General features: G+C 40.0%; 1 protein-coding gene across 1 annotated transcript in view; it reads right to left on the bottom strand.

Annotated features, from left to right (window-relative positions):
• PLPPR4 (phospholipid phosphatase related 4) overlaps positions 1 to 26,300 on the bottom strand; it is a 47,188-nt gene that overhangs the window by 14,984 nt on the left and 5,904 nt on the right. Inside the window, exons 2-4 of the mRNA XM_084636301.1 lie at positions 15,427 to 15,612; positions 6,508 to 6,637; positions 2,580 to 2,775 (exon numbers count right to left, since the gene is read on the bottom strand). Coding sequence (XP_084492427.1) covers positions 2,580 to 2,775; positions 6,508 to 6,637; positions 15,427 to 15,612 — 512 coding nt within the window. The remainder of the gene's footprint in view (positions 1 to 2,579; positions 2,776 to 6,507; positions 6,638 to 15,426; positions 15,613 to 26,300) is intronic.

Here is a 26,300-nt window from a genome sequence, read left to right on the forward strand (position 1 = left end):
TGCAAAGGGGATAAAGAGGATTATGAAAGAAAACAGAGTATAAAACTGATTAAGAAAACTAGAACTAACAAAAGGAGACAGAACTCACCTATGATATGAATAAAATTATGGAAAGGCACTTTGACTATAAACCGGGGAAGAGACTGATGAGGAATGCCACTGGACCACTAAGGGATAACAGAGAAAATTAATTTTCTCTATCAGCTGAATAATTACACAAATTCTTCTCTTTACTATTCACAGGGGAGTCTGGAGGCTAGTTACGACATATGGAAACAAAGTTTCTGGTGTATTATAAATTAAAAATGAAGGCCATTAGCAATCTCACAAAAACAAGACTTGTACAAGTTAAAATCACGACAGTCAGATTACTCTCCAAGGTTGGAGAGATTATACCATAAAACCCCAACAGGGGTGACTGAAGAGTCTGTTGGACCAATAAGAGATATCTGACCACTCCAGCATGAGTGGAGAAGGACTTGAAGGAAACAAAAATAATAATTAAGGAGGAGCCAGAAAATTATAGATCTTCAAATGCAATCTCAGTGTCAGGAATAACATAGAGATATTAATATGAGATGAGATCATAACATTTCTGAAGAAATATGAGCTGATTAAAATTGGCCACTGGCTTCATAAAATATTCATCTGATGTGACAAATCTGATTGATGTTTTAGAGGTGATGATATGCGAAGTGAGGGGTGAAGTACTATTCTGAAATTTCTAAAAGGCATTTGACAGAGTGGACTAATAAGTGCAGCAAACACAGAACAGTAGATGCCCTACGTGAAAGGATAAAGAAATTACTTGGAGCAAGGGTGGACCTATGGAACCCCACTGAACTCAGTGGGATTCCATGCAGATGCAAGGTACTGCCTGCACCAGTCACCTTGCAGAATCAGAGCCTAGGTGAGAGTAAAGGCTTATGGGGTAGGAAAGAACAGAGTGAAGAATTAGCCACTATAGAATGATAGAAATGTAGGGCTGGTAGGGACTTTGAGACGTCATCTAGTCCAGCCACCTGTGCTGAGGCAGGGCCAAGCATAACTAGACCCACTCTGACAAGTGTTTGTCTAACATGCTCTTAAAATCCTTCAGTGATGGAGATTCTGTAACCTCCCTTGGATATCTGTTCCAATACTTAATTATCATTATAGTTAGAGCCCCGCGTGGACACACAATTTATATTGGTGGGCATAAAGTAGATATCTGCGGAGCTGAAGGGCTCTAGTGACAGCAAGCGAGACCAGCAGGACCATGGTCAGCACCGGGGCCAGGAACCACACAGTGAAAGCAGCAGCATGTCAGGCCGCCGCTTGCAGGAGCCAGTGCCCAGCCCAGGCAGCTCCTCTGGCATGGCTGTACTGCCCCCAGCCCTGTCCACTATGGTTGGCACCAGGCTCACTGGCAGTTGTCCCTGGTCACGCTAGTGTGTCCAAGCAGCTCACATGCTCCGGCCATTCTATAATTTTGCTGAATCTCTTTTAGATACCTATGTGCAAATTAGAAAACCACAGTATCGAACATTCAAGGGATTTCAACATGAATGATAAATTAGAAAGGAGAGTTAACCTATTGTGGGAGAGCTAGGAAAAACTGGTGGTGTGTTCAATGGAATAAAGAGTTTTAAGAGGAGATGTGACTGCATTTTTCAAGAGCCTAAAAGTATAATTAGGGTAAGTTTCTTGAACTAACTGTCAAATATTAAGACTCATGGTGAGGACCAGGTGCATCAGAGCAATAGGATATAGAGTCCTTCATCTCTAGGAGTGACTGTTTTACCATCTGATGACTGCTGGCCTGTCTAAAACGCATTTGTGGTCTCTGAGTTCCCAGAGAACTGATGTCCAGCATACATAAACTACCGCCACAAATAGCGTTAACTTCCATGCTTGTTGGCCATCTCCATGGGAGTGATCTCCCTGAGTGACCAGAGAGAATGAACTATCCTCTTGTCCCTAGACAGGTAAGGACTGAAGCTCATATTGGTTGGGGAGTGTAGAGTAGTTTGCAATGCTGCGATCTTTTCTTAAATAAGGGACTTCAGTCTCAATGTCTGTCAATGTCCTGACTTCAGCCAAGCAGAAAATGCACAAAAAAGTAGTAAAGAGCAAAGTGTAGTGGACTTCATGAACTAAGGTATAAGGAGACCTCAGGTAACATGGGTATTTAGCTATGATCTTTCCCTACACATCATGTAGAACTTATGAAGACCCTATCAAAAGTAAAAGTAGAAGCAACCCAGGTTGAAAAATGAATTAGATACTGTGCCTACTCGAAAGGGAAGAAAATTGTTAGTTAATAGTGGGTACCACCACACCGTTAGGCACTCAAGACTGTCTGAATACTCTCCAAAGTCTCCCTTAGGCCTTAGTTAAGTTTACAGTAAACATATCTAAAGATCAACTTATTCACTGAATTTTGTTATAAAAACTGTCAAAACTCACTCAGAATTGATGATAGTTACTGATTAAGCCTGGTAAGTGGGACAGATAATTAAAAATAAGAGTGAATACCTACATCCTTTAAAAGCAACCATGTAAGGAAAGATTATTACACAATGAAATATGGAACTAACCTTCCACCATTGATGATTATGGGATCAGATCCTGAACAAATGTCTTCCACAATGTAAGAATTTTCTGAGCAGGATACATTTAGGGATGTGTAGTTAGGTTTGCATACAGTCAGGAAATATGGTGTCTGATACCCTGTTGACAGCTGTATGATGTCAGTAATGAGAGCAGTAGAACAAAGGCCAAAGACATGAACACCTAGAAAGTAAAACAAACCAGCTGGTTAAACTTAGTTAAGATCATTGGATCAAATTCACTGCAACATGAGTAACCACAGCTCCACTGCATTCAGTGGTATTAAACTTGCTTATGCCAGAGTTTAGGTACGATTTAAGTGGAATATTATTTAGTCTGTAAGCTTTTTGGGGGAGGGCCTGTCTTTTTGTTCTGTGTTTGTACTGCACCTAATAATATCCCCGCCATTACTGGGGTTGTTAGGCATCTGATAATAATAATAATTAATAATAAGCCTTTTGTGGGCCCTCTGTGCAGGGGTAAATTTGGCTTATAAACTGTAGTAAACTGTATAGTGTTCCAGTATCATATTGGAAAATGTATATGATGTTATGAATATAAGAAATGGAGATTCTGTACTTTGGAAAATTGACTCTACACTGATTTCCTTTTTTCTCTCCCAATTTTTTTGGCTTTAACTTTAATAACCAAACATCTTGTTAGCAAGGATTTTTAATAAATCTATCAAACTGAGGTACCGTATAACTGGAAACTATCAAACCTAGTACCTATATAATAAGAAAGGGGAAAAAGTGATCTAGGTAACTACAGCCCCATTAGTCTGACCTCAATAGTATGCAAGATTTTAGAACAAATATTAAAGTAAAGAATAATTAAAGACATTGACGTAAAATGAAAATGGGATAAAATGCAACATAGGTTTACCAAAAGTAGGTTGTGTCACACAGACCTGATCTTTCCTTAAGCTAACTGATCTTTTAGATAAGGGAAATGTGGTAGATCTAATCTACCTGGATTTCAGTAAAGCATTTGATACAGTTCTATTTGGTTTCAGAGTAACAGCCGTGTTAGTCTGTATTCGCAAAAAGAAAAGGAGTACTTGTGGCACCTTAGAGACTAACCCATTTATTTGAGCATGAGCTTTCGTGAGCTACAGCTCACTTCATCGGACCTGAAGTGAGCTGTAGCTCACGAAAGCTCATGCTCAAATAAATTGGTTAGTCTCTAAGGTGCCACAAGTACTCCTTTTCTTTTAGTTCTATTTGGGAAATTATTAGCTTACCTGGATAAAATGGGGATTATTACAAGAATTATGAGGTGTGTAAGGAACTGGCTAAAGGAGACACAACAATTGGTTGTTCTAAAAGAAGAACTGTTGGGCTAGAGGAAGGATATTAGTGGAATTCCTCAAGGATCTGTCTCTGGACCAATCTTATTTAATATTTTCAATAATTCATTAATCTGTTCATACACCGAACTGGCAGTAGAGGAAATGGAAGTGATGACAGTGCAAGCTTTCCCACACTGCCCCAAGGATGGACAACTCTCTAGGCATGAGAATATGCATGTTCATTCAACACTTGTTCGTTCTCGTGAGATGGCCACCTGTAGTGCCAAATAATGCCAACTGGGATGTGTGGTGTTCTTTTGTTTTCAGTATGGACATCTGTCTATTAATAAGGGATCTGAGAGCACCAGCTCATCTCCCACAGACCACCAAACACCAGTCAGATTGTAATGACTTTTGGACATTGCAGACCTTGTTTGTGTCCATGCAGTGGTTTAACCCTTGAATCACAGTGTCACTCTTTTTCATTATATTACAAAAAACAAACTAAATTGTTTAGTTAAACTGCACTTCCTGTTAAGAGTTTATCTATTGAAAAATGCAGTCTTCCTCCAAATGTTCTCTTTTTGTTACTGACTAATAACACTAGTATCTTGAATGCCAAATTCCTGAGACAGAATATATATAGTTCAAGTAAATGTGGTTGCTTTACGGTGCATTTTTTTCCTGCTTTGGATGGTTTTCAGATTTGTTTCCCTGATCAACTTGAACTGTTTAAAGTAGTTTTTTCCACTGGAGAACTTGAAGAAGGCTGAAGTTATTGCTTTATCATGAGATGATTAAATAAGACATATAAATGAAAGATCAGATTCAGGGAATAAATTAAGGGTGAAATCCACACACCTCCAAAGCTTGGTTTATATGGAGTTGGAGAGGGACCCCCTTAGGTGGGATAGAGCAGGATATGGAGCAATTTTGCAGCCCTCCTTCATAGCTATTCTAGCCTTCTCAGAGTCCCCACCACTGCTGCTCTTATGTGAGGGTTTCTGGCCACTGAATCTGTGCTGTGTATGGGTCCAGTAACCTCCTCCTTTTCCCACTCTAGCACTTTCCTCCATTCCAGCATAACTGGAGCTGTGGTGAAGCCCTCCGCTGCTCAAAAACATTGCCCTCCTGTGCACCTGCTCTGCCCATGCAGGTTTCTGCAGCGTAGAGGACTGTGCTTTGAATCTCTCACCAACAGGTACACTTCATTCTACACGAAGAGCAAAGAATAACTGGTCAATTCAAATCCAGTGATGGTCACCAATAATTAAAAACAAAACAAAACACCTAATTGCCTTCTTATCAATGGCTTATATGAAATGAATATGTCAGCCTTCATCCATTTTCCAGGAGATAAGGGGTAGATTCACAGAGGTATTTAGGCACTTAACCCGCAGATATAGGCAACAAATTTCCATTTTTAAGCACCATTGCAATTCACAAAACTCCTGCTCAGCTGCCACCTACCCCTGTAGGTGCCCAAACTCAGTACCTAAGGTTTTGCAGTAAAAATTCCCTAGGCACCTATGTTTCTGTACACCTCTGTCTCACTCTGTGTCCAGACGCCTATCTCCTATCTCCACCACAGAGTGATTCACAAACCAGTGGAAGATAGGTGCTCTTCCACCTAACTTGTGTAGAGACCCAATCTGGCAAGCATACACAAGGCCACCTACCTCCAGGCAGAGCAGCCAAGGAGGAGACTCTCCGTTATAACCTTTAGTCCAGTGGTTGGAGCACTCACCTGGGCTGTGGAAGACCACTGGTTCAAGTCTTCCCTCTTCCTGATGAGGAGATGGGATTTGAACAGGCACCCTGCCACCTCTCAGGAGAGTGCTTTAACCATTGGGCTACTGGATATTGTGCTGGGACAGTGGGGGAGGTCTCTCTTCTCTCCTATTGAAGTTGTCCCATTTAATTAAATAACTGAATATTATTTGGGCCAGAGAGAGTTAGAATGATACTATGGCCTACTGGTTAGGCCCCTCACCTGAGAGGCAGCAGATTCCTGTTGAGTTCCCTTCTTCTCATCAGGCAGAGGAAAGACTTGAACAGCTGATCCCCCCACATCCTACGTGAGTACTCTAACCATTGGGGTAAAGGGAGGTCTTCTATAACACCTATGTCCTTTTGTGAAGCCAGCCTCAGAGACCCACCATCCACACATGGAATATCAAATCCACTGATATTTTTTGATAGGGCTATCAGCTCAAGCGGTTTCTATTGTGTTGCTCATGAATAGTGATTCTTTTTACAGGGCAAAAAACATTCAAAACAAAACAAAACCCATACATCTTAACACTTAAATGGACTTTGAAAGGAGATGGGGGGGTTGGTGGGATAATGATAAGCCAAATTATTGATTTAGCAATACTGATGATAATGCAATAGATGAAAGTGAAAAATGGACAACAGAAGTGTTACGTCATTGAATGTGTGTTTTTACTTTGCAATACCATTCAACAGCTTCTCTTGCACTTTTTTTTGGCAGGATGAGAGCTATGCCAATAACTGCCGTTTACTGTCCTAAAAGGCTATTTTAAAGAACAAAAAAACCCGTGTAATTAAAATAAAAAATACGTCACAAAAGGCATTTTTGGTAACTAATACCCAAAACCCACCAACGAATCTGACAGCTCTTCTAAGGAAAGAGTTGAAGTTGCAGCCTCCCGCATTAATATTGGCCTCGGCTCCAATCCCATTTCTTCTTTTAGACAGGCAACAGTAGAGAATTCCTTCTCCTACCATTATCTGCAATGACAAAGGAGGTATTCATGGCATAGGTAGCAGTTATGCAGCAGTTAGTGACTGGATTGTAAGGGCTGAAATATATTATAATAGAACAAATCTCATCATTCACAGATGTGTACTTGCCTTTAAAGGATTTACATCAATATGTAAACATTCACAAATGCCATTTCCCCTGAGTGAGGGCAGGTGAGAAGATGGCACTGACATTAAATATAAATGACATAAGCTCTTTGGGTCAGGGACCATCTTTGCATTTTGTGTGTATGTGTGTGTGTATAGTGCCTAGTGCATGGAACGCTGGCCCTGCCTGGGGCCTCTAGGTGATACAATAATATAAAAATGTAATAATTAGAAAATGCTGCATCATAAATGTGAAAAGCCATAGCACTCCCATCGCATTTCTGGGGTGGATTTAACACTCAACCTTTGGCTGCCTGCCTGCCTAGCAATCCCTGGCAGCCTAAAATTCCATGACAGCTTGTTCTTCCCTAATTGTATAATGGGTTTGGTTTTTAACCAGATCCACTGCAGAGACTGGGGTTCTGTCCTTATAGCCATATAAATTAACAGAGTGAGAGAGATAGCAAGCTACTGAGGGGTTACAGTGGAGCTAGGAAGGAGAAAGTAGAAGTGCAGATGAGTGGCTGCCTCATGCCATCCTGGTGGCCTCAGGGCAACCCTGCCTGTATGCAATCCCTTATCTCAGTTTCCCTTCTTGGATCCCCAAATAAAGTCCACACAGGGTTTCCAGTCCAATCACAACAGCCTTCCTTACTGGCTGATTTATTAATTAAAGTTCAAAACTAAATACAAAAGTCTTCCCTCCAGCCAGGTACAGCCAAACTCCCCTGGTCTGGGCAGAGTCCTTCCTGTATTGGTAGGCTACTCCCAGCCCTTCCTAGCTGTACCAGTTCCCCTAGTCTCAGGGTCTTCCCTGCAGGAGCCTCTCTCACTGATTGCAATCTCACTAGGGCTTTTTGAGCTTTTCTTACTATGGCTCCTTAAAGGAAAGTCCCTGATTCCCCTCAAGTGGGGCTCATTCTGTAATCAGGGTTGGCTTGCCCAGAGCAAGTCACCCGGATATAAGGAGGAAAGTGTGATATTGCTCTATGGAAGCCATGACATGGTCCTAAATTCCACACACTCAGATTTATTTGATGTTTCTGCTAAAATTCTCAGCAGTGATATAGTTATGTCAGCAATGCTGACCAGAGCTGTGTGAATAATTGTTTTCTTATATTTGTTGGCAATTTTGAAAAATCATAAAAAAAAAAAATGGGGGCAGGGCAGTGTCAAACGAAACGTTTTGTTCAACCTGAAACTAAATGTTCTGTTTCACTTTCAAGGTATTTTTAACATTTTTATATATTTTAAATGAAATTGAAAACATTTCAAAACAAAAATAATTTCAAATTGAAAACTGAAATATTTCCTTTAGAAAATGTTTAAACAAAATATTTAGACTCTTTCTCTATGTTTTTTTACATAAGCAATTTGGCGGAACAGACACATATCTGCAAAAATGTTTTAGTGTCAACGAATCTGCATTTTTCACCAAAAATTTTTGGCTGAAAAATTTTGTCCAGCTCGAATGTTGGCAAGTATATTGTTTTTAGACTTCAGAGTTAACACTGCACTGATGTGAATGGGCAGTTCAGACCTCAGAACAGATTCAGATTGTTTGTCTGCAGATTCAGTAAAATGGCACTGTGTAAGGTGTGATTCAAAAGATTTGCAATGTAGCTGAATGCTAAAAACTTTAAAAAAAAATGAAGACAAACTATGTAGGACCTGATGGAACCATCAGACAAGTGCTGATGCATTGTACTATCTCAGTGAAACCTCCTGTACAGGGGGGAGGAAATTAAATGGGACAGCAGTTTCTGGACAATCAACCCCCTGCTGACCACTCATTTGTTCTTAATTGAGTTTCCTTTCTTCCCCTGGAGCAAAATAAATGCAGTGAAGGTTGCGTCAGTATATGGGAAAGTCAATGGTAGAGGAGATGTAGAGAGTTTTATTAGCTAAGAGTTAATTTCACAAAGAGTCTATAACATTATTATCCATCTCAGTATCACCATTATAATGCTAAGACTTTGTCCAGGAGCAAGCAGTGGGATTTTAAATTAAAATTTTACAGAATCTTAAATAGCTTTTGGCAAGCATCAGGGGATATTTGGCAAGGAGAAAAAACCTGGAAAGATAGACCATCATGTGTTATAGAAGGGAAATCAGGGAAACAAAGTGGACAACATGGGGTAGTATATTCAGCTGATCATGTTGGTGTCTTTCCAGAGAACTGGATTAATCATGTTAGAGATTAAGGCTGGCAGATTCAGCAGATTGCGAATTTGCTCTCCTTCTTAGGTAATTTACAGGACAAAAGCTTGGACCATGGTAAAGCCAAAAGTTGTGCTACTTTACTAAATATTTCTGGGAGTTTTTATTTTATTTTACTCAACTGGGTAGTTGTGTTGACTGAGAAGGGGATAACATAAAGCTGCTGCAGCGGTGCAAAGCCTCTATTCTTTCTGCTTTGGTACTGTCAATCAAACTTGCAAACTATCTGATAAACTATATGATCTAACATTCAGTTACTCTGTGACAAAGCAGATAGGTTGCACAAAGGGAGCAAACAGTCTTTAGCCATCTAACATACACTGACATGGCTAAAACAACCACACCATATGAATTTTGTATGCTTTATATTTTCCTTGTAAGAGGAAAAAATATTAGAGGCCTGATTCAAAGCCCACTGAAGTGAATAGGGGTCAGGCAAATGCTGGAGATGCAATACCCATTTTGAGAGTTTAATACATATGTGTCAGAGTCATCTTGTCATTGGGAGTTACTGGAAAAAAATCCTCTGTGTGTAAATGTGTGTGTGTGTGTGTGTGTATATTTAGGCATACACACACACACACACACACAACGTATGCCTACACCAAGTACAGGCATTTTAGGAGGAACCTCAGGGCTGCAAATAAGTCTAGTTAAAAACTGCTACTGTTTAATGGAACTGATAGTGAGCAAAAACTAATTCGGTTTGATGGAAAGACACAGATACTCCTAAAGTAATAGCTTGGGAAAATAAGTTACTGGATGATATTGTAGTAAAGACTATTTACTCTAAAGGAAATAGACCTAAAACATACTCTAAACATGGGATAACGTAAGTGAATATCTCACCAGATAACATAGGCAAACTGATTCCTGCTCTAACTGTTTTTACCTTTCTAGGCCTCTGGGTAGAGATTGAGGTTGGGGGTTCAGAAGGGATTTGTTTTTCTTCTCCCCTTTCCTTTTTGTTAGCCATGATCATTAAATATTACATCAATTTGTATATGAGGTTTTTTTTTAACATGATTGTCATAAATATAAAGGAAAGGGTAAACACCTTTAAATTCCTCCTGGCCAGAGGAAAAACCCTTTCACCTGTAAAGGTTAAGAAGCTAAGACAACCTCGCTGGCACCTGACCAAAATGACCAATGAGGAGACAAGATACTTTCAAAGCTGGAGGAGTGGAAACAAAGGGTCTCTCTGTCTGTGTGTTGTTTCTGCCGGGACCAGAGCAGGAATGCTGGTCAGAACTCCTGTAAAAAGTCAGTAAGTAATTTAGTTAGATATGCGTTAGATTCTGTTTTGCTTAAATGGCTGATAAAATAAGTTGTGCTGAATGGAATGTATATTCCTGTTTTTGTGTCTTTTTGTAACTTAAGGTTTGGCCTAGAGGGATTCTCTGTGTTTTGAATCTGATTACCCTGTAAGGTATTTACCATCCTGATTTTACAGAGGTGATTCTTTTACTTTTTCTTTAATTAAAATTCTTCTTTTAAGAACCTGATTGCTTTTTCATTGTTCTTAAGATCCAAGGGTTTGGGTCTGTGTTCACCTTTGCAAATTGGTGAGGATTTTTATCAAGCCTTCCCCAGGAAAGGGGGTGTAGGACTTGGGGGATTTTGGGGGGAAAGATGTTTCCAAGTGGGCTCTTTCTCTGTTATATTTTTTAGACGCTTGGTGGTGGCAGCAAAAAGTCCAGGGACAAAAGGTAAAATAGTTTGTACCTTGGGGAAGTTTTAACCTAAGCTGGTAAAAATAAGCTTAGAAGGTTTTTCATGCAGGTCACCACATCTGTACCCTAGAGTTCAGAGTGGGGAAGGAACCTGGACAATGATATTCAGTTCCTGTTGCTCCCATAATGTAGTAAGTTATGTACGGATCTCTTAGGCTTCTGGAAATTTTATGTTAGAGTATTGGAGTTCCTGGTATGGTTCTCAGTGCTTCATTTTATATATTGCATCTTTTGCATGAATTATGATTCCTTGGAAAATTAATGAAAATTTAAATACAAAATACTTAACTGTGCAACTCAAATTTTGCATAAGTATATTCTTTGTGCATTAACTTCCTAGGATTTTTATTTAAAGGAAAGAAGGAAAAAAATGAAGAAAGGTAAGTCTCTAGTTCCATAATTCACAGGTACCAGTGAGTAACAGACAACTGGTGTGTACCACTGTCATTAGTTTCTATTATTAATACAAGCTAAGTATGCATTTTGTTACAAGGAAATGTACTGGTGTATGTCCTTATTAGTATGCGTGAATTAAGGCATTCCTAGAGCTGGCTAATCATTAATGGTTATAACTTTGACGCTTCTGGACTTATTTTCTTCAAATTTGGCTCAGTATTTAAGTCTCAAAAATATTTTAAAAAATACTCAGACAATTATAGACAAGCCAAGTTCGGAGAAAATGGCTTCAGGAGTTTCGACATTATGAACGTTTAAAATCAGCAAGATAGTTTTGAAAAAGGCACAATGAACTAACTGTGATGCATCTTTTATTCCGTAATCCTGCTTGATTTACACACCTATTTAACTTGACGCATATGAGTAGTATCACTGACTCACTCTGACTACTCATGTACATAAAATAATCTCACATGTAAATCTTTGCAAGATAAGGGCTTAAGTACGCACTTGTTGAACACAACATTTTCTACTGCACAGTCTCATGCAATTTTAAAATAATCATAACTGGCAAATCAAAACCATCTTTTTTAAAAGCAAGAAAATGCACTAGTCATTGGTGAGGATTATTTTCAAAGTAGGTTTTAATTTTCAGCCTTTTTTGCATTTAGCCCTGTCTAAAGCAATATTGTGATTAGAATTGTTCACAATGGGAAAGTACTTTTTTTTTTTTTTTTTTTTTTTGGCATTCTCACTGAACTGAAGCCTAGTTCAAGGGATTTTGCTCAGACTTAGGTTTTGTCCACACAAACACATAGTTCGCAGCAAGCTCGGGTATAAATCTACCCTGAACTGGCCTGCCATGCACTAAGTGTCCATGTGCCCCCCCCCCCTTTTTTTTTTTTTGCTATGCAGCAAAAATTTCCTAGTTCCCTTTGATCTGCTCCTGCTTCCAAGTAGGATAGACCAAAGTGCATTAGAGAACTTTTTAGCATTTGACAGCTGGGTCCACACGAACACTTAGTGAATGGCAGGCAAGTGCAGGGTAGATTACACCCCAGGTTGTTGTGATCTAAGTGTTTGTATAAATGAGCCCTTAGAAAACATAATCTTCAGGCATATACAAAGCATTGAAAATTTCCATCCAATGGGTGGCTGAGTAAATTATGAGCGTATAAAAACAAGGGGTTAAAATAGGAACTATTTTGCAATCTTAGAGCATTCCAGTTGACTCGTACATAGAATCAGAGAAATGTGGGCAGTTCCTGGCCCAGAGGCATGACCAAATAAGTCCTATGAATCCAGTGTCAAAAAAGACATGAAAAACTCATAACATACCATGGTTCTTCCATTCAGGCTAGAAGTGCTCCCAGAACAGAGATTACCTCCATTGAAAGTGTCTGTTAATAGTCAGCTTTGGTGTAAATACACTGACATCAATAAAGTTCAGTGCACTTATGCCAAGACTGCATCTGGCTCATAGTCCTTGAGCCTGTATGACTTCAGTATGACTCCTGCAGCTGTTCCCTGTAGATGCCAGTGTGAAAATCCATTCTGACAGAATTAAAAAAACCCATAGTTACCCAGCCAACCTGCTCTCCAAGGGCAAGCCTTTTGGATCTAGTTTAGTCAGCAGTGAATAAGCCCAAGGTGGCCACATACACAGCAACATTGCCAATCTCTTGTTTTTATCACAAGTGTCATGATAGTTCATATTTTTTTTAAAGCCCCTGCTGCTGAAACCATATTATTTACATGAGACCTATAAAAAGAAACCAATAAAAAAAAAACCCCTCATGATTCTTTAAGTCAATCACATGACTTTTTGAATTCCACTCATGATTTTGAAATGCTTCGGCTGGGAATACTGAAATTAGATGCACACCAACATGAATGACCCTGAGGCGGAATTCCTCGGTGAGATGGAAGGGACTGTGGGCAAGAGAGGAGCAGCTGTTCAAGAATGATAAAGAATGTAGGTGAGCTTCCTACCAGTTTATGAACATGGTTGTTCTTAGCAAAGTTCTCCCAGTGTATATACAGGGCCCATAGGTCACTTTCAACGAATTTTGTCATTCATTGCGTTGCACATTCAAAAAGGTGGGATACCCGAACAGAAGTAGTGACACAGATGTTTACCAGCGTGCCATACCTCTATTTAAAAACTCATAGGGTGAAATCCTGGCTCCACTGAACTCCATGGGAGTTTGGGCATTGGCTTCAATGGGGGCAGGATTTCACCCCTTCTCTTCATTTCTGTATATGCAGAGTCGCATTTTAGAGTTTTCACAATTTCATATTATCCGATCTAGCACAAAGGAATGAATTAATCCCTGGTTAAACTCAAAGGAGTTAGGAACAGGGATGAATTTGTTGCCCTGCCTGTTCTTGTGTACTAGAGGTAGCTATAGCATTGTAGTATCTAAGTGCACAGTTAAATGAGCAAATGAGTGCCCCAGTAAAGCAGTGTAGACAGCACTCTAAGTGTACATAAAAATAACGTTTTTACATTTCATTTTACCTTCACATTGTCATTCCAGCAGTGTTATTATACTAGTAAAGATCATTTTATTTCATTTACTATATAAAAGTAGTTGAATTGCTCATACACTGATATTTAAGTGCTGTACTGGGAAGGTTCTGTTAAAAATTTGTTCTCCCTTTGGATGAGCCATTGAATTAATTTCCTTCCTGCCTATCCTATAGCTTACAAGTTAGATACTCCAGGGCACTTTTGGAAAGAATAATAAATAACCACAGTGTCAATATTCACTCACTGAAGAAACCTGGCTCTTATATCTAAAACTGCATGTAAGCCACTGCTGAGTGTAACCTGGCATCTCCATTTGCCAAAAAAATCCTGCACTAGTGATCACGGTCATTAACAAAACTATGAAAGGTCCTGTACAAACACTATTTCATTCAGCATAATATACAGAACAGTGATTTATATAGGGTGATCTTCACAAAGGGACAGAAGATCCATGCACGCCCTCTAATGTTCATGCCCATAGCAAAGAGGGCATGGGTGGAACTCCACAGTCTCTCCTGTGGACTACAGATGGAAATATCTTTATGCTAGTTTTAATTAGGCCAGTGTTAAGGACTTGTTTGATTGGCCAATGGGTAGTCAGTGGGATCTCAATTTATGGAAATGAATAGTCAAAAAACACTGTGGAGGAGGCTGGGAAATGCACTGAATGAACAGCCATACACAGCCTGCTTTTCATCCCAGGCTGTAAAAGGTGAATTCTATCCCTCACACCCGCCTTTGTTCTCTGCACAAAGCCCAGTTGCTCAGGGAGGGGTGAATCGCAACCATAATTTACTAGTGTGCTACTAGGAGTCCTTTTAAGACAGAGTTAAGGGACTTTTTCACATTGTGTAGAAACTTTCTGCTGTTCCCAGCCTACACCCACATGTACTGGCTCCATTTTGTTGTCTTTACACTCAGGCAACTACAGTGAGTGTTCATTGGAATTGCAGATTGCTTGATAGATTGTCTACACTGACACTTTACAGTGCTGCAACTTTCTCGCTCAAGGGTGTGAAAAAACACACCCCTGAGCACAGCAAGTTTCAGCGCTATAAAGCGCCAGTGTAGACAGTGCACCAGCCGCACTCCCAGCGCTGGTAGCTATTCCCCTCTTGGGGGCAGCAGCGCTTTAACGTTGCTGGTGAAGACGTGCCCTCAGAGCAGAATTTGGCTCTGGCTCTGTAACCACAGGAAGATTTACTTGACAAAAACGTCAGCACACGTGAAAAGGTATTTAAAGTCTGAGTGAAAAGGAGAGAACAAAATTAATTTGCATTTAAGAGTGTCTTCCATGATAGCCTTTGTCTGATTATGCATTTCCGATTAGCATCTCAATATAAACAGTTAAGAAGGAAACTTTCTTATTTACTCTCATCCTTTTAACATACTTTAACATTTTGTGGGTGTGTGGGTGTGTGTGAGAGAGAGAGAGAGAAATTCCATTGTTAATTTCAATATGATGAATATTTTATTCTTAATTCATAACTGTACCACTTAGGATTAATGGGTAAAATTCTCAAAATTGCCCAAGTGACTTGGGAACCCTAAAGCCTATTAAAAGTCAATAAGAGATTTTTAAAAATCCACACTTTTCTGTTGTAAAGTTTGGGGCCCTATTAACATTTTGTGTTAGAAGGATAAAAATTGCATGTTAAAACCTAACAATCGGATCATCAGCTCATGTAATTCATTGAACTCAATGGAGTCATATTGATTTAAACCAACTGAAGATCTGCTCCTAAATCTTTTTTTAGGGGAGGCAGGTGAACATTCCCATAACTTACTGTGATTGCAGGTCCAGCAAAAGTCAAACTAAGCAACATCAGGAAGGGAACAGCCTCTTGTGTAGGTTCAATGTATGGCATACTCAGACTCCTGTCATAGCAGCTGAATCCAGAGTGAACTGGCTTGAAGACATCAGTAAGCTCAAGAAAATAGAGACTAATAACAGAAGATGCCAGTATGGGCAACTGGGAAGGAAGGAAGGAAAAACAATTCATTGTTATTTCTTTGTAATAATAAACCTAAAAACCCAAACAACCCTATAATATTTATGCAAAAGCAGCAAACTGTGGCCCGCGCCGCTTCCCGCAGCTCCCATTGGCTAGGAACAGTGAACTGCGGGAGCTGCAGGTGGCCGTGCTTGTGGACGGTCAATGTAAAAAAACGGTCTTGCGGCCCACCAGTGGATTACCTTGACGGGCCGCATGTGGCCCGTGGGCCGCAGGTTGCCCACCACTGCCTTAGTCAATTGAGCTGGTCAAACTATTTGTTGCAATCTTATTTCCCAAACAATTTAGCCTTTTCATCGGTGAGACAATCATGAACAGACTTTGATTTTTTCAAAAGTATGCTCCAATCCTGCAACATAGTGAATTCAGGATGACATGTCTGGTGCCCCAAGGATTACTACATACCGGTGCAGTGGTCAACTTGTTACAGGATTGGGGCCTCATTTCCTATTTATAATTATTTGACAAAAAGGTTACACAAATATATGCCAACATATGGGTTGTTAATGAAGTCTGACTATTTGCTATATATAGTGAATGACTGTTCAGGTAAATCACATGGTATTGTTTCTGTTTTCTGCTTGAATGACTTACTCATCAAAAGTGTCAAACACCCTTGTTCTTTCAGATACGTTTTATGAGCTGTTCAATCTTAACACTTGCCCCAGAAGTACACCAACAGCCACCTTTTATCCTACTCAGTGTTTTGCTGTTTATCGTGGCCTTTTGTTTAGGGTCCTTCAATCAGTTTTCAATCCACATGACAGTGTATATACCCCTGCCAATTTGAGTTCAATTTCTACGGAAGATTTTATGAGAAATTGTATCCAATGCTTTTCTTTTATATATATAGAGTGAATTGCCTTCACCTATTCATTATGGGTGAAGGCTTTTTTTCTATTAAAAAAACCCAAACAACTTTGCCTGGCAGGATTTACTCCTGTAGAAAATGCTGATGTTTATGGGTCATGGTTCCTTTATCTAGATGTTTAGTGATTTTATCCTTTAGAGATTAGTTCCATTAATTCATTAGGGAGAAAAGTTAGACTTAAGGAGGAAACTTCACCCAGGCTCTCCCTGAACTTCTGAAAGCACCGATTCTATCAGAGGGCCCTCTTTGGCAAACAGTGTACCAGAGAAGCTGTGGCAATGGCAAGCAGGCAAAAGCACCCTTCTACGAGGGTGCATGTAAGGGCCAGTACAGTCCACAAAGTGACCAGGGTTGGGTGGGGGAGGCAGCTTGGCGGGGGGCAGCAGCATATGATGATTCACTGCATCCCCATGCTTCTCAGTTTCCATTGAGGAGGTCCTCACTGAGTGCTCAGTAGAACTGAAATCTGCATTTACCCAGCATCACCCATGGAGGAGGGCCACAGTAGAAGCACCCTGCCTGCCCTCCCTTAGGCTGAAACCCCTTGGGATGCAATGAACCTGGCTGACACAGGGAGGTAAGATTTGCAGTTCCCTGCAGCAGTGAAGGTAAACATGACTAATGGAACGGTAATTGCTAGCATTACTTTTCCTTCTTATTTTGAAGGTGGCTGTTATGTTTGCTTTTCTTCCACTTCTTAATATAGCTAAAAGTACAAACTTGCAAGGTCCACATAGATTTGCATATACCTACAGCACCAGACAGTGGAGATATTTCATAGCACCAAACATGAATTATTCTATTTCCCTTGCAGAAAATATTCTTCTATGCCAACACATCACACTGAGAAAATGTAGTTTTCCTTCAGAATTTAATGTATCACTGGATTATGCTGCATTTTAAATCTTTATTGCACATTTCATAAAAAGGGATAAAAGCAGGTGATACATTCTGCTTATATCCATTCTGGAGTAAAACAGAGTGAAGACTGGGTGTGTAAGGTATGTCGGGTGACAAGATAATGAATGATAATGTTTGTAAAGGGCAATGGGAAACTGTCTGGATCCATTAATTAGCCATTTCCAAACTTTAAAATGTTTGCTTTTTTTAGTACAGGTTTTTTTAAAAAAGAAAATGTAATGGGGGGGGGGGTGAAAGAGGTTGTTAACTGGACTCCACTGAAACAGGCTTTATAATGGGTCTTGGTTTTTGAAAATAACAGCTTTGCTTTGAAGCGCTACACAGCACAAAGAGCTGCAGAGTTTAGTTTGTCTTCAAAAGTATTGCTATGAAAAGTGCACTGAAGGTAGTCTAAGGAATAACTTTGCATTCCTTGTTCTCAGTGGTCAGGTTGATTGTGTTGTAATTACATTTTTGAGGCTGATTGTGATTGCATAGGAAAGGAATGTGAATTGACATCCTGAATAAAGCAAAGAGTGGCATTCCCAAGTGTGTCTTGAAAATAACACAAGAAATCCATTAGATTTACTTAAATAAATAGTAAATTCATCCCATTTGAATTTTGTGATTTCTGCTGTCATTGGAAATAACGTTTTTTAGTTAGATGAATTGTTTAATTCTCATCTCACATTGGGCACTCCAGAGAACTCCCTTTGATTTCAGTGACAGTCCTGCATGTGTAGTAACTCAGTATGATTGCATGGATAAGTAAGGAACAAGGAGCTTTCCCCTGGTTTTCTCCCCCAGCAGTTGGAAGGGACAGTCACAGTCCCTGTGCTCAGGGGATTATTGAGACTGCTTCTGGGTGCACAAATATCTCCAAATGGGGTGGGAGGATGGAGGCTTATAGTGGTGTATCCCCTTATCTTCCCCTGATGCACTCACCCAGAGCTGTTCAGGTGGGTTCCACTCCTGTGTGACCTGGAGCAAATCACATAATCTCTTTGTGTCTCAGCTCGCGGGAGGTTGGGAGATGTCCATTCACAGTGTACGTGTACGTGTTATCCCCACCACTGGAAAACTCAGAGAGGGATAGTGGCACAGTCCTACCTTAGCTCCACCTGGGCCAGTGCAGCTCTGCACCATTCTATCGTGGCTAGGCAACACGTAGGCGCACACACAGTGTGATTTCACCGACACCACACATCATGGTTTAGGCAATTGTAAAATCTGACATCAAAATCATTATTATTATTATTATTTGCAATACAGTAGTACCTAGGGGCGTCAACTGAGATCAGGGCAGCATTGTGCTAGGTGTACAAATCACATAATTAGAAACAGTCCTGGCCTCCAAGAGCTAAATTGGCAAAACAGGCAAAGGAATAATTATCCTACTTCTTACAGAGGGGGAGCTGAGGCACAAAGAGATTATGTGATTTGCTCCAGGTCACACTGGTGTGGACCCAGATTTCTTGAGTTTTAGGACAGTATGTTACCAACAAGTCCATATTTCCAATCTGATTGTTTCCCAGCTATATAATTGCATTTATCTAGTGAGATTCAGCTATTATTAAATATGTAATATTTTATATAGTGATGTAGTATAATGAGTTAATGGGCCTACAGATCATTTTCGAAGGGATCTGCATTCTGCATATGCTAACTGCAGTTTTATTATTGTTAATTACAAAATCCAGGAAACATCCACATTTGCTTAGAAACCCCCACAAAGGACAGGACTCCATTGTGCTTTTCACTTCTAGGTTTACCATATTCTTTCAGAACATAACCACCCTCTCCCCAAAAGAAAAGAATAACTCTAAAGGCCTAATAACCCCTACAATAATTCCTCAGCAATACAAACAAATACTTTTATAGACAATTTGCAATATATTGTATGTCAGGTCTCATAAGACATCTTGTTCTCGTATCTTTTTTATCAACCTAAATATAAAATGCATCTTCAAAAAGGCAAAGAAAATAGAAGTGTTTGTTCAATATCCTAAATAATTCTAAGTTGCTGTTTAAAAATACGAATACTGATTGAGTATTCTGCTTAGGGCAGCATAAGCATTTTAATTACAGGCATTAGCTTCTGACACCCTGAACATGTGAGACATAATTAGAAGGTAATAATATGCATTGTTTTAATTACAAAATAGAAAATCTTTTTCTTATTTCTAATTGGAATACAAAAAATAAACCCAATGACCTGGGCTAATGAGTCTTCGTGTTCTGACATGATCGGTCGATTGAGAAATTTCTGACTTTTAATCTCTGCTCTGGATTATAATTTATCCCTGGAAATAGAAGATCTGATACAAGCCCAGTGAAATCAATGGAAAGATTCCCATTGGTTTCAAAGGACTTTGTATTAGGATCATAATCAGCAAAGTTAGGAGAAGAGCTGGTTACAAAACTTCAAATGTTGCCCATTTTTGCTCAAATTTTCATGACACCACCCCCACCCCCATTCTAGTTAAGAGGCTTTCTTAAGACATAGAGTTGTATTATTCATTACTGTGATGATTATTATTTATATTGCAGGGGACCTAGCCCTATCATGCCATTCCCCAAAAAACGTAACAAGAGATAAACATATTCACAAATACTTTCAGGAGAAGAATAAAGGCCAAATGCTCCTTTGTGTTTCATGATGTAGTGCAAAGCAAAGGAGCTCTAATTAGTCAGCAAGACCCAAACCTTATAGAGGGGGTCCCAGATCTGGTGGAACCCCCTCCAAGAGATTTTTGTAAACTCATATACTCATAGTTTCTAGTGCATGGGGGGGGGGGGGGGGAAGCCAGGCACCAGCCACTCTGCACTACGTATGCCTTTGTGGCCATATTCAAAGAGTAGTTATCAATGGTTTGCTGTGAAACTGAGGGAGCGGGGGATGTCTAGTCAAGTGGGAGTTCCACAGGGATCAGTCCTGGGTCTGGTACTAATCAATATTTTCATTAATTACTTAGAGAGTATACTTCTAACATTTGGAGGGGAGGGGTTGCAAACACTGGAGGACAGGATTAGAATTCAAAATGACTTTGACAAATTGGAGAATTGGTCTGAAATCAATGAAATTAAATTAAATAAAGACATGCAAAGTACTTCACTTAGGAAGGAAAAATCAGATGCAAAACTACAAAATGGGGAATAACTGGCTAGTTTGTAATATTGCTGAAAAGCATCTTGGGGGTTATAGTGGATCACAAACTGAATATGAGTTAACACTGTGATGCAGTTGCCAAAAAGTCTAATATCATTCTGGGGTGTATTAACAGCAGTGTTATATGTAAGACATGGAAGTTAATTGTCCTGCTCTACTTGGCACCAGTAATGCTTCAATTGGAGTAATCTGTCCATTTCTGGGTGCCACACTTTAGGAGAGAGATGGACAAATTGTAAATATTCCAGAGGAGAACAACAAAAATGATAAAAGGTTTAGAAAACCTGATCTATGAAACAGGTTAAAAAAATTAGTTATGTTTAGTCAATTGTTCTCTATGTTCACTGAAGGTAGGAAAAATAGTAAGAGACTTAATCTGCAGTGAGGGAGATTTAGATTAGATATTAAGAATAAACTTTCTAACTATGAAGTATGGTTAAATTCTGGAATAGGCTTCCAAGGGACGTTGTGGAATCCCCATTACTGGAGGCCTTTAAGAACAAGGTGGATAAACACCTGTTAGGGATGGTCTAGGTTTACTTGGTCCTTCCTCAGTGCAGGGGGCTGGATTTTGAGGTCCCTTCCAGCCCTACATTTCTATGATTCTTAAACCAAAATATTTCCAAGTGAAAAGGCACACAGGACTGAATGCTCCCAGAAGCAATAATCAGTTACATTCTGCCGCCTCAGATGTTATCATTACCACTACCATTCGTATTGCTGTAGTGTGACTGGTGCTGAGTGATGGTGACAAACCCCTTTTACTAAAGAGCAGAAGCCTGCAGAAGGGTAAGATCAATGCTGGGTTAGCACAGAATCTATGACTCGATGCTTCTAGCCACAAACCCCTCCTGCTAGCTTGGAGCACTGAACACAGTTAAAATCTTGGGCCGAGGGCTTTACCCTTTCACAGGTTCTTTTCAGAATCCCGACATTTGCATTCATAACCATGCTGTCCAGCCATCAGAAAAAAAAAAAAAGGTTTTCCTCCTCCTTGGAGAATTTTCCAAACCAAAGCTTCATTTTCTCTGCAAGTGATGTTTGCTCTGAGTCACTAGCAAGCAAATATTGACCGTTTCATGAAATGACATTGTCAAGAACTTTAGGTCCAAAATATATGTTTTCTTAAACAAAAGAAAAGAGACAAATAAAAAACACATTCCCAGTTGGAAAAGCCTATTATTCTGCCAAAGAAAATGCAATCTGGTCCCCCCAGTATGACAGTATTTTGCTGATGCTCAGGGAACACAAAAATAATAAATTCCCTGACTAAAAAACTAAACACCTTGATGGTCAACTCTGGTTAGCATCTTTACAACAACTCACCTAGTGAAGACTTCACATGGATCTTCACCTGCATGAAATTGTCCTCATAGATCCTCTATGTATCAAAAATACATTGTATGACACATCTATGCAATCTTTGTGCTTCTTCATAACATGCTGTACTCTACACCTGTTATTTGTTACCTATGACTCTCTTCATGATCGTAAAGTATATGTATTATCTTATTTACATTATTGTTGTTGTGCCGGAGCGTGTATGTGGCTGCCAGCAGGCGTGTCTTAGATCTATAGGCTATGAAGCTGATGGATGTGTTAGCTGCCTTCTATCAAGGGTAAATGAGGGAGCAGTTAGCCTCTTCATTTCATGATAACTGAAACAACAGAAGAAACCATCAAAGGCCATGCCTGAGTAAAAGCTGATCCATGTGGCCAGAGGGGTTTGCCTGGAGACTGACTGCAACGCAGGGGCTGGGGCATTGATTTGATTGCAGCTGTCTGAGGCCAGGCCTACACTATAAACTTACATTGGTATAAATAATGGAAGTGGATTAACTGTCATGGAAGTGGATTAACTACACTGACGGGAGAAGCTCTGCTGTAGCATATTAACAGCTTCACTGAAGTGCTACAGCTGCACTGCTGCAGAGTTTTAAGTGTAAACCTGCCCTGAGTGTGTGAAAAGAACGGGAAAGTGAGCAGAAAACCAGAGAAACCATGTGAGCATTGCCCTAGGAGGAAGCCAACAGAGAGCTTTCTTTTGTGCAGAGTACAGGCTGGAAAGACAGGCTTTGAAACTGTGAGCAGAGAAACTGCCTCCTCTGCCTTCTGCTTTTCTTTCCTACTGTGATCACGGAAACAGGACTGTGGGTGCATTCTACATAAAGAAACAAGATTGCACCAAAGAAATATCTGACTAGTAAAATCAATTTCTTGTTCTAACAGAAACAATCCAGCAAGGCCCTGAATACTGACTTACTGGTTAGGCCAAAGGACAATGTTGTTGATAAATTTATTTAATACCATATATTGCAGTATCACCGAGAGGCCACAACAATGGGCTAGTAGGTCATGGGATCTACCACACTGCTGCTTAGCCTCGGGGTTTCAATGTGGAAATCTGGGCTAGAGTTAAAAGACCATGGTCCCCTTTTTTTGGAAGTGAGTAATATTTTAAAGCATGAGTTTCTGAGGGGGAACTCTCTTTAAAGAGACTTGCACACAATTATATATTTTTTGTTGTCTGCTCCACAGCTTAGGAGGGTCATTGGGGTGGGTCCCAAGAGCAACACTGCCAAATGTCCTCAGGGCACAATATTCCCACCTCCTCTCCTTCTCATGAGCTGCTGGAGAGGCTGGCAGGATGGTGGTGTGAAATGCAGGTCTACAAGTGCATCCACCATGCACTTCTAGTGGTGCAGGGGGCAATGCATAAGGAGTTATAAATGGTAGCAGTTGCCAGAGCAGGCTCAACCTTTGGTGGAAGCTGCCTGACTGAGCAGCAGACACCTCTGTCCTAGCCTCAGAATGTGTTAGAAGTAAGAACAAGCAGAGCTCTCCTTAGCATACTTTGGCCAGGTCTTGAACATAATTCCCCCAAACAAAACTGACTCCTGTGCACCTTGACCACACTTCAGGGCCAGCCAAAAGATTTCAGTGGAGCTTAGAGCTTCTTTCAGGTACATACCAGACTGAACTGACACCTTTCACATAAAAAGGTATGTATGTGAGGAGAGTGGGTCATTAGGATGCCCCTCCCCAGCCTCCTGCTACTGCATGACCCAGGTGCTTGTCCATTTCACCCCTCATAGTTGCCTACATGATTAGCTTAGGAATAATAAACTGATGCTGCTATCTTCACAAGGTAAAGGGCTAGACATATGATCTTTATTGTGATGAAAGTGGAAACTCCCCTTCATGGGACCAAATCATCAAAATGATTGTGTGCAGCTCATCAGTGTTACCGGTTACATTTTTATTTTTATTTTATTTTTTAAGATTAAACATGCTTTTTCATTGGATTTAAATTTAGGGAGGAAAGTCCTCCATTGTGCCTCCAAGAGACATTGGTGTAGTTCCTGACTCTTTCTGAACCCTTTAATTAGCATACAGCAATTGCCCTTTCCCCGAAATTGAGGAGCTGATCCTATAATTCCTTATAGAGGTAAAACTCCCATTCTAATCACTAAATTCCCATAGGCAATGCATATCCTGGAAGTCAAGCCTACAAAAACCTTGCAGAGTCCTAAGCAAATAATTTTAATGCAGATGTGTGTCATGCGTAGCTACACACCTAAAAAATCCAGAAATGACTGAGAAGTGGAATTTTTGAGATACTTAGTGATGTGCATCGACATCTGACATTTTGAATCTCACCTTGTCAGTATAAGTTAAAAATGAATGGGAACTAAGTTTCTGGTCCTGAGATACACTGAACATCCTCAACACCCACTTATTTCAACTGGAGCCGAGGAAACCCACCAGTTTACAGAACTGACTGCTACAATAATATAATAGATCTCTTTTGTGTTTTCTAAGGTACTGCCTACCCCTGGCTTTCTAGCCTGTCTGGTAGCCAACAAAAGTGGATGGATTATCAATTCTCAGAGAAGGGATCCACATTATAACAGTGATTGGTTGGGTCACATACTGTCTGCTTGAGGAAATACTGCCAAAAGAAACCCCATTACCACCTTACATATCACATGAAAAGGTAAGGAACAAAACTTAACTCTGTGGATAGTCTCTCTGAGCTGCATTCACGTCTCAGCAAACCCAGAGACAAGTAACTGGTGTAGGGATATTCTGCCAATAAATCCACAGTAACACAAAGTTTATAGGCCAATTATTCAGCTAGCATTTAAATCTACGGAGCTTTGCTGACTTACAGGAGTTCAGGATCTGGCATTCTGTATTTCAGCGTACTGAAAATGGGTGAAATCTTGACCCCATTGAATTCAGCGGGGCCAGGATTTCATCTACTGAGCCTGATTCTCCGATTCCTTATACCCATTATACATTGGTGTAACTTCATTGACTTCAGTGGGGTTACTCTATATTTATACATGTGTAAGTGAGAGAAAATTAGGCCTTCTGTGTTTGTACATGCAAATCTGAAGACAAAAGGCAAGGGGTAAAATCCTGTCTCCATATAAGTCCGTGGTAAAACTCCCAGGCTCCAGGATTTCACCCCAGATATTTTTTGATGTTTGGTTAATGAGTGAAGAAAAATCACACACAGATTTTTCCTTGAAACAGAGCATATTCCTGTCACTATGAATAAATGTATTTGTCCATGCCACATCTGCAGACATCTTCATCCTCTGGGGAACAGGAGGTATATATCCCTGGAAGTTTTCCAGATTCATACTTAAAATGTGAGGCACTAAGCTTCTGGCTATTGTCCTTGAATGTACTGAGGATGTACTCTGAATATGCTAACGAGGGAAGATCAACAAAGCAAAGGGCAGATCTCTTTCCAGGAATGGTCACAGACAATGGGCTTGTCTACACTGGCACTTTACAGCGCTGAAACTTTCTTGCTCGTGTGAGGAAAAAACACCCTCCTGAGCGCATCAAGTTTCAGCGCTGTAAAGCGCCAGTGTAGACCGCCAGTATAGACCGTGTACCAGCGCCCCTCGTGGAGGTGTTTTTTTCAGAGCGCTGGGAGAGGTCTCTCCCAGCCCTCTGCCGTGACTACACAAGCCACATTAAACCACTGCTGCGGCAGCGCTTAGTGTTGCCAGTGTAGACTAGCCCAATGTTTCAATTCCTAATATTTTCCTGATGGTGATAGATCTTTCATTATGAAAATATCCTTCTATTTAAACAGATGCAAACTGAGCTTCCATGAGTAGTCCTCTCCCTTAGTTTTTAAAGACGACGCCCAGATTATCCACATATTCTATACAACTGTGAAACGTACAAACATAATTAAAAAATAACACAGATCAGTTTGTGTGGAAGTGCTGATTAATTTACACTTCAGGTAGGTAGCAATGCACAGGTAAAACTAAATCCAGCCAGATCACGTGATATGTGCTTCTGCAAAGTGTAAGACTCTTACTGTCATTATAATAGGGTCATTTAAAACTAATGTTTAAATACACTTTAAACATTTTTATGAGATACATACTAATTCACGAATAGTGAAAACTGCAAAAAGTCATGAAATGTTTTATGCTGTGTTTAATAAAGTTTCATTAATTTTTTTGTAGGTTTTCTGCTTCCCTATTTTTTCAGCCTAGACCACATCCACTGTATCTGCTGCTCTAATTCTTTTCTGTATGTCTGTAGATTTCCTTCTCACTTCTACAGCTTCTAACCCATGGGCCTGCTTCTCCGTTTATCTAATCTCTGTACATTAGGAATAACTCCACTGAAGCCACTAATGTAAAATTGGTGTAAGTGAGAGGAGAATGT

The sequence above is a fragment of the Lepidochelys olivacea genome (genome assembly GCF_965140295.1).
Source record: "Lepidochelys olivacea isolate rLepOli2 genome assembly, chromosome: 8".
NCBI lineage: Eukaryota > Metazoa > Chordata > Testudines > Cheloniidae > Lepidochelys > Lepidochelys olivacea.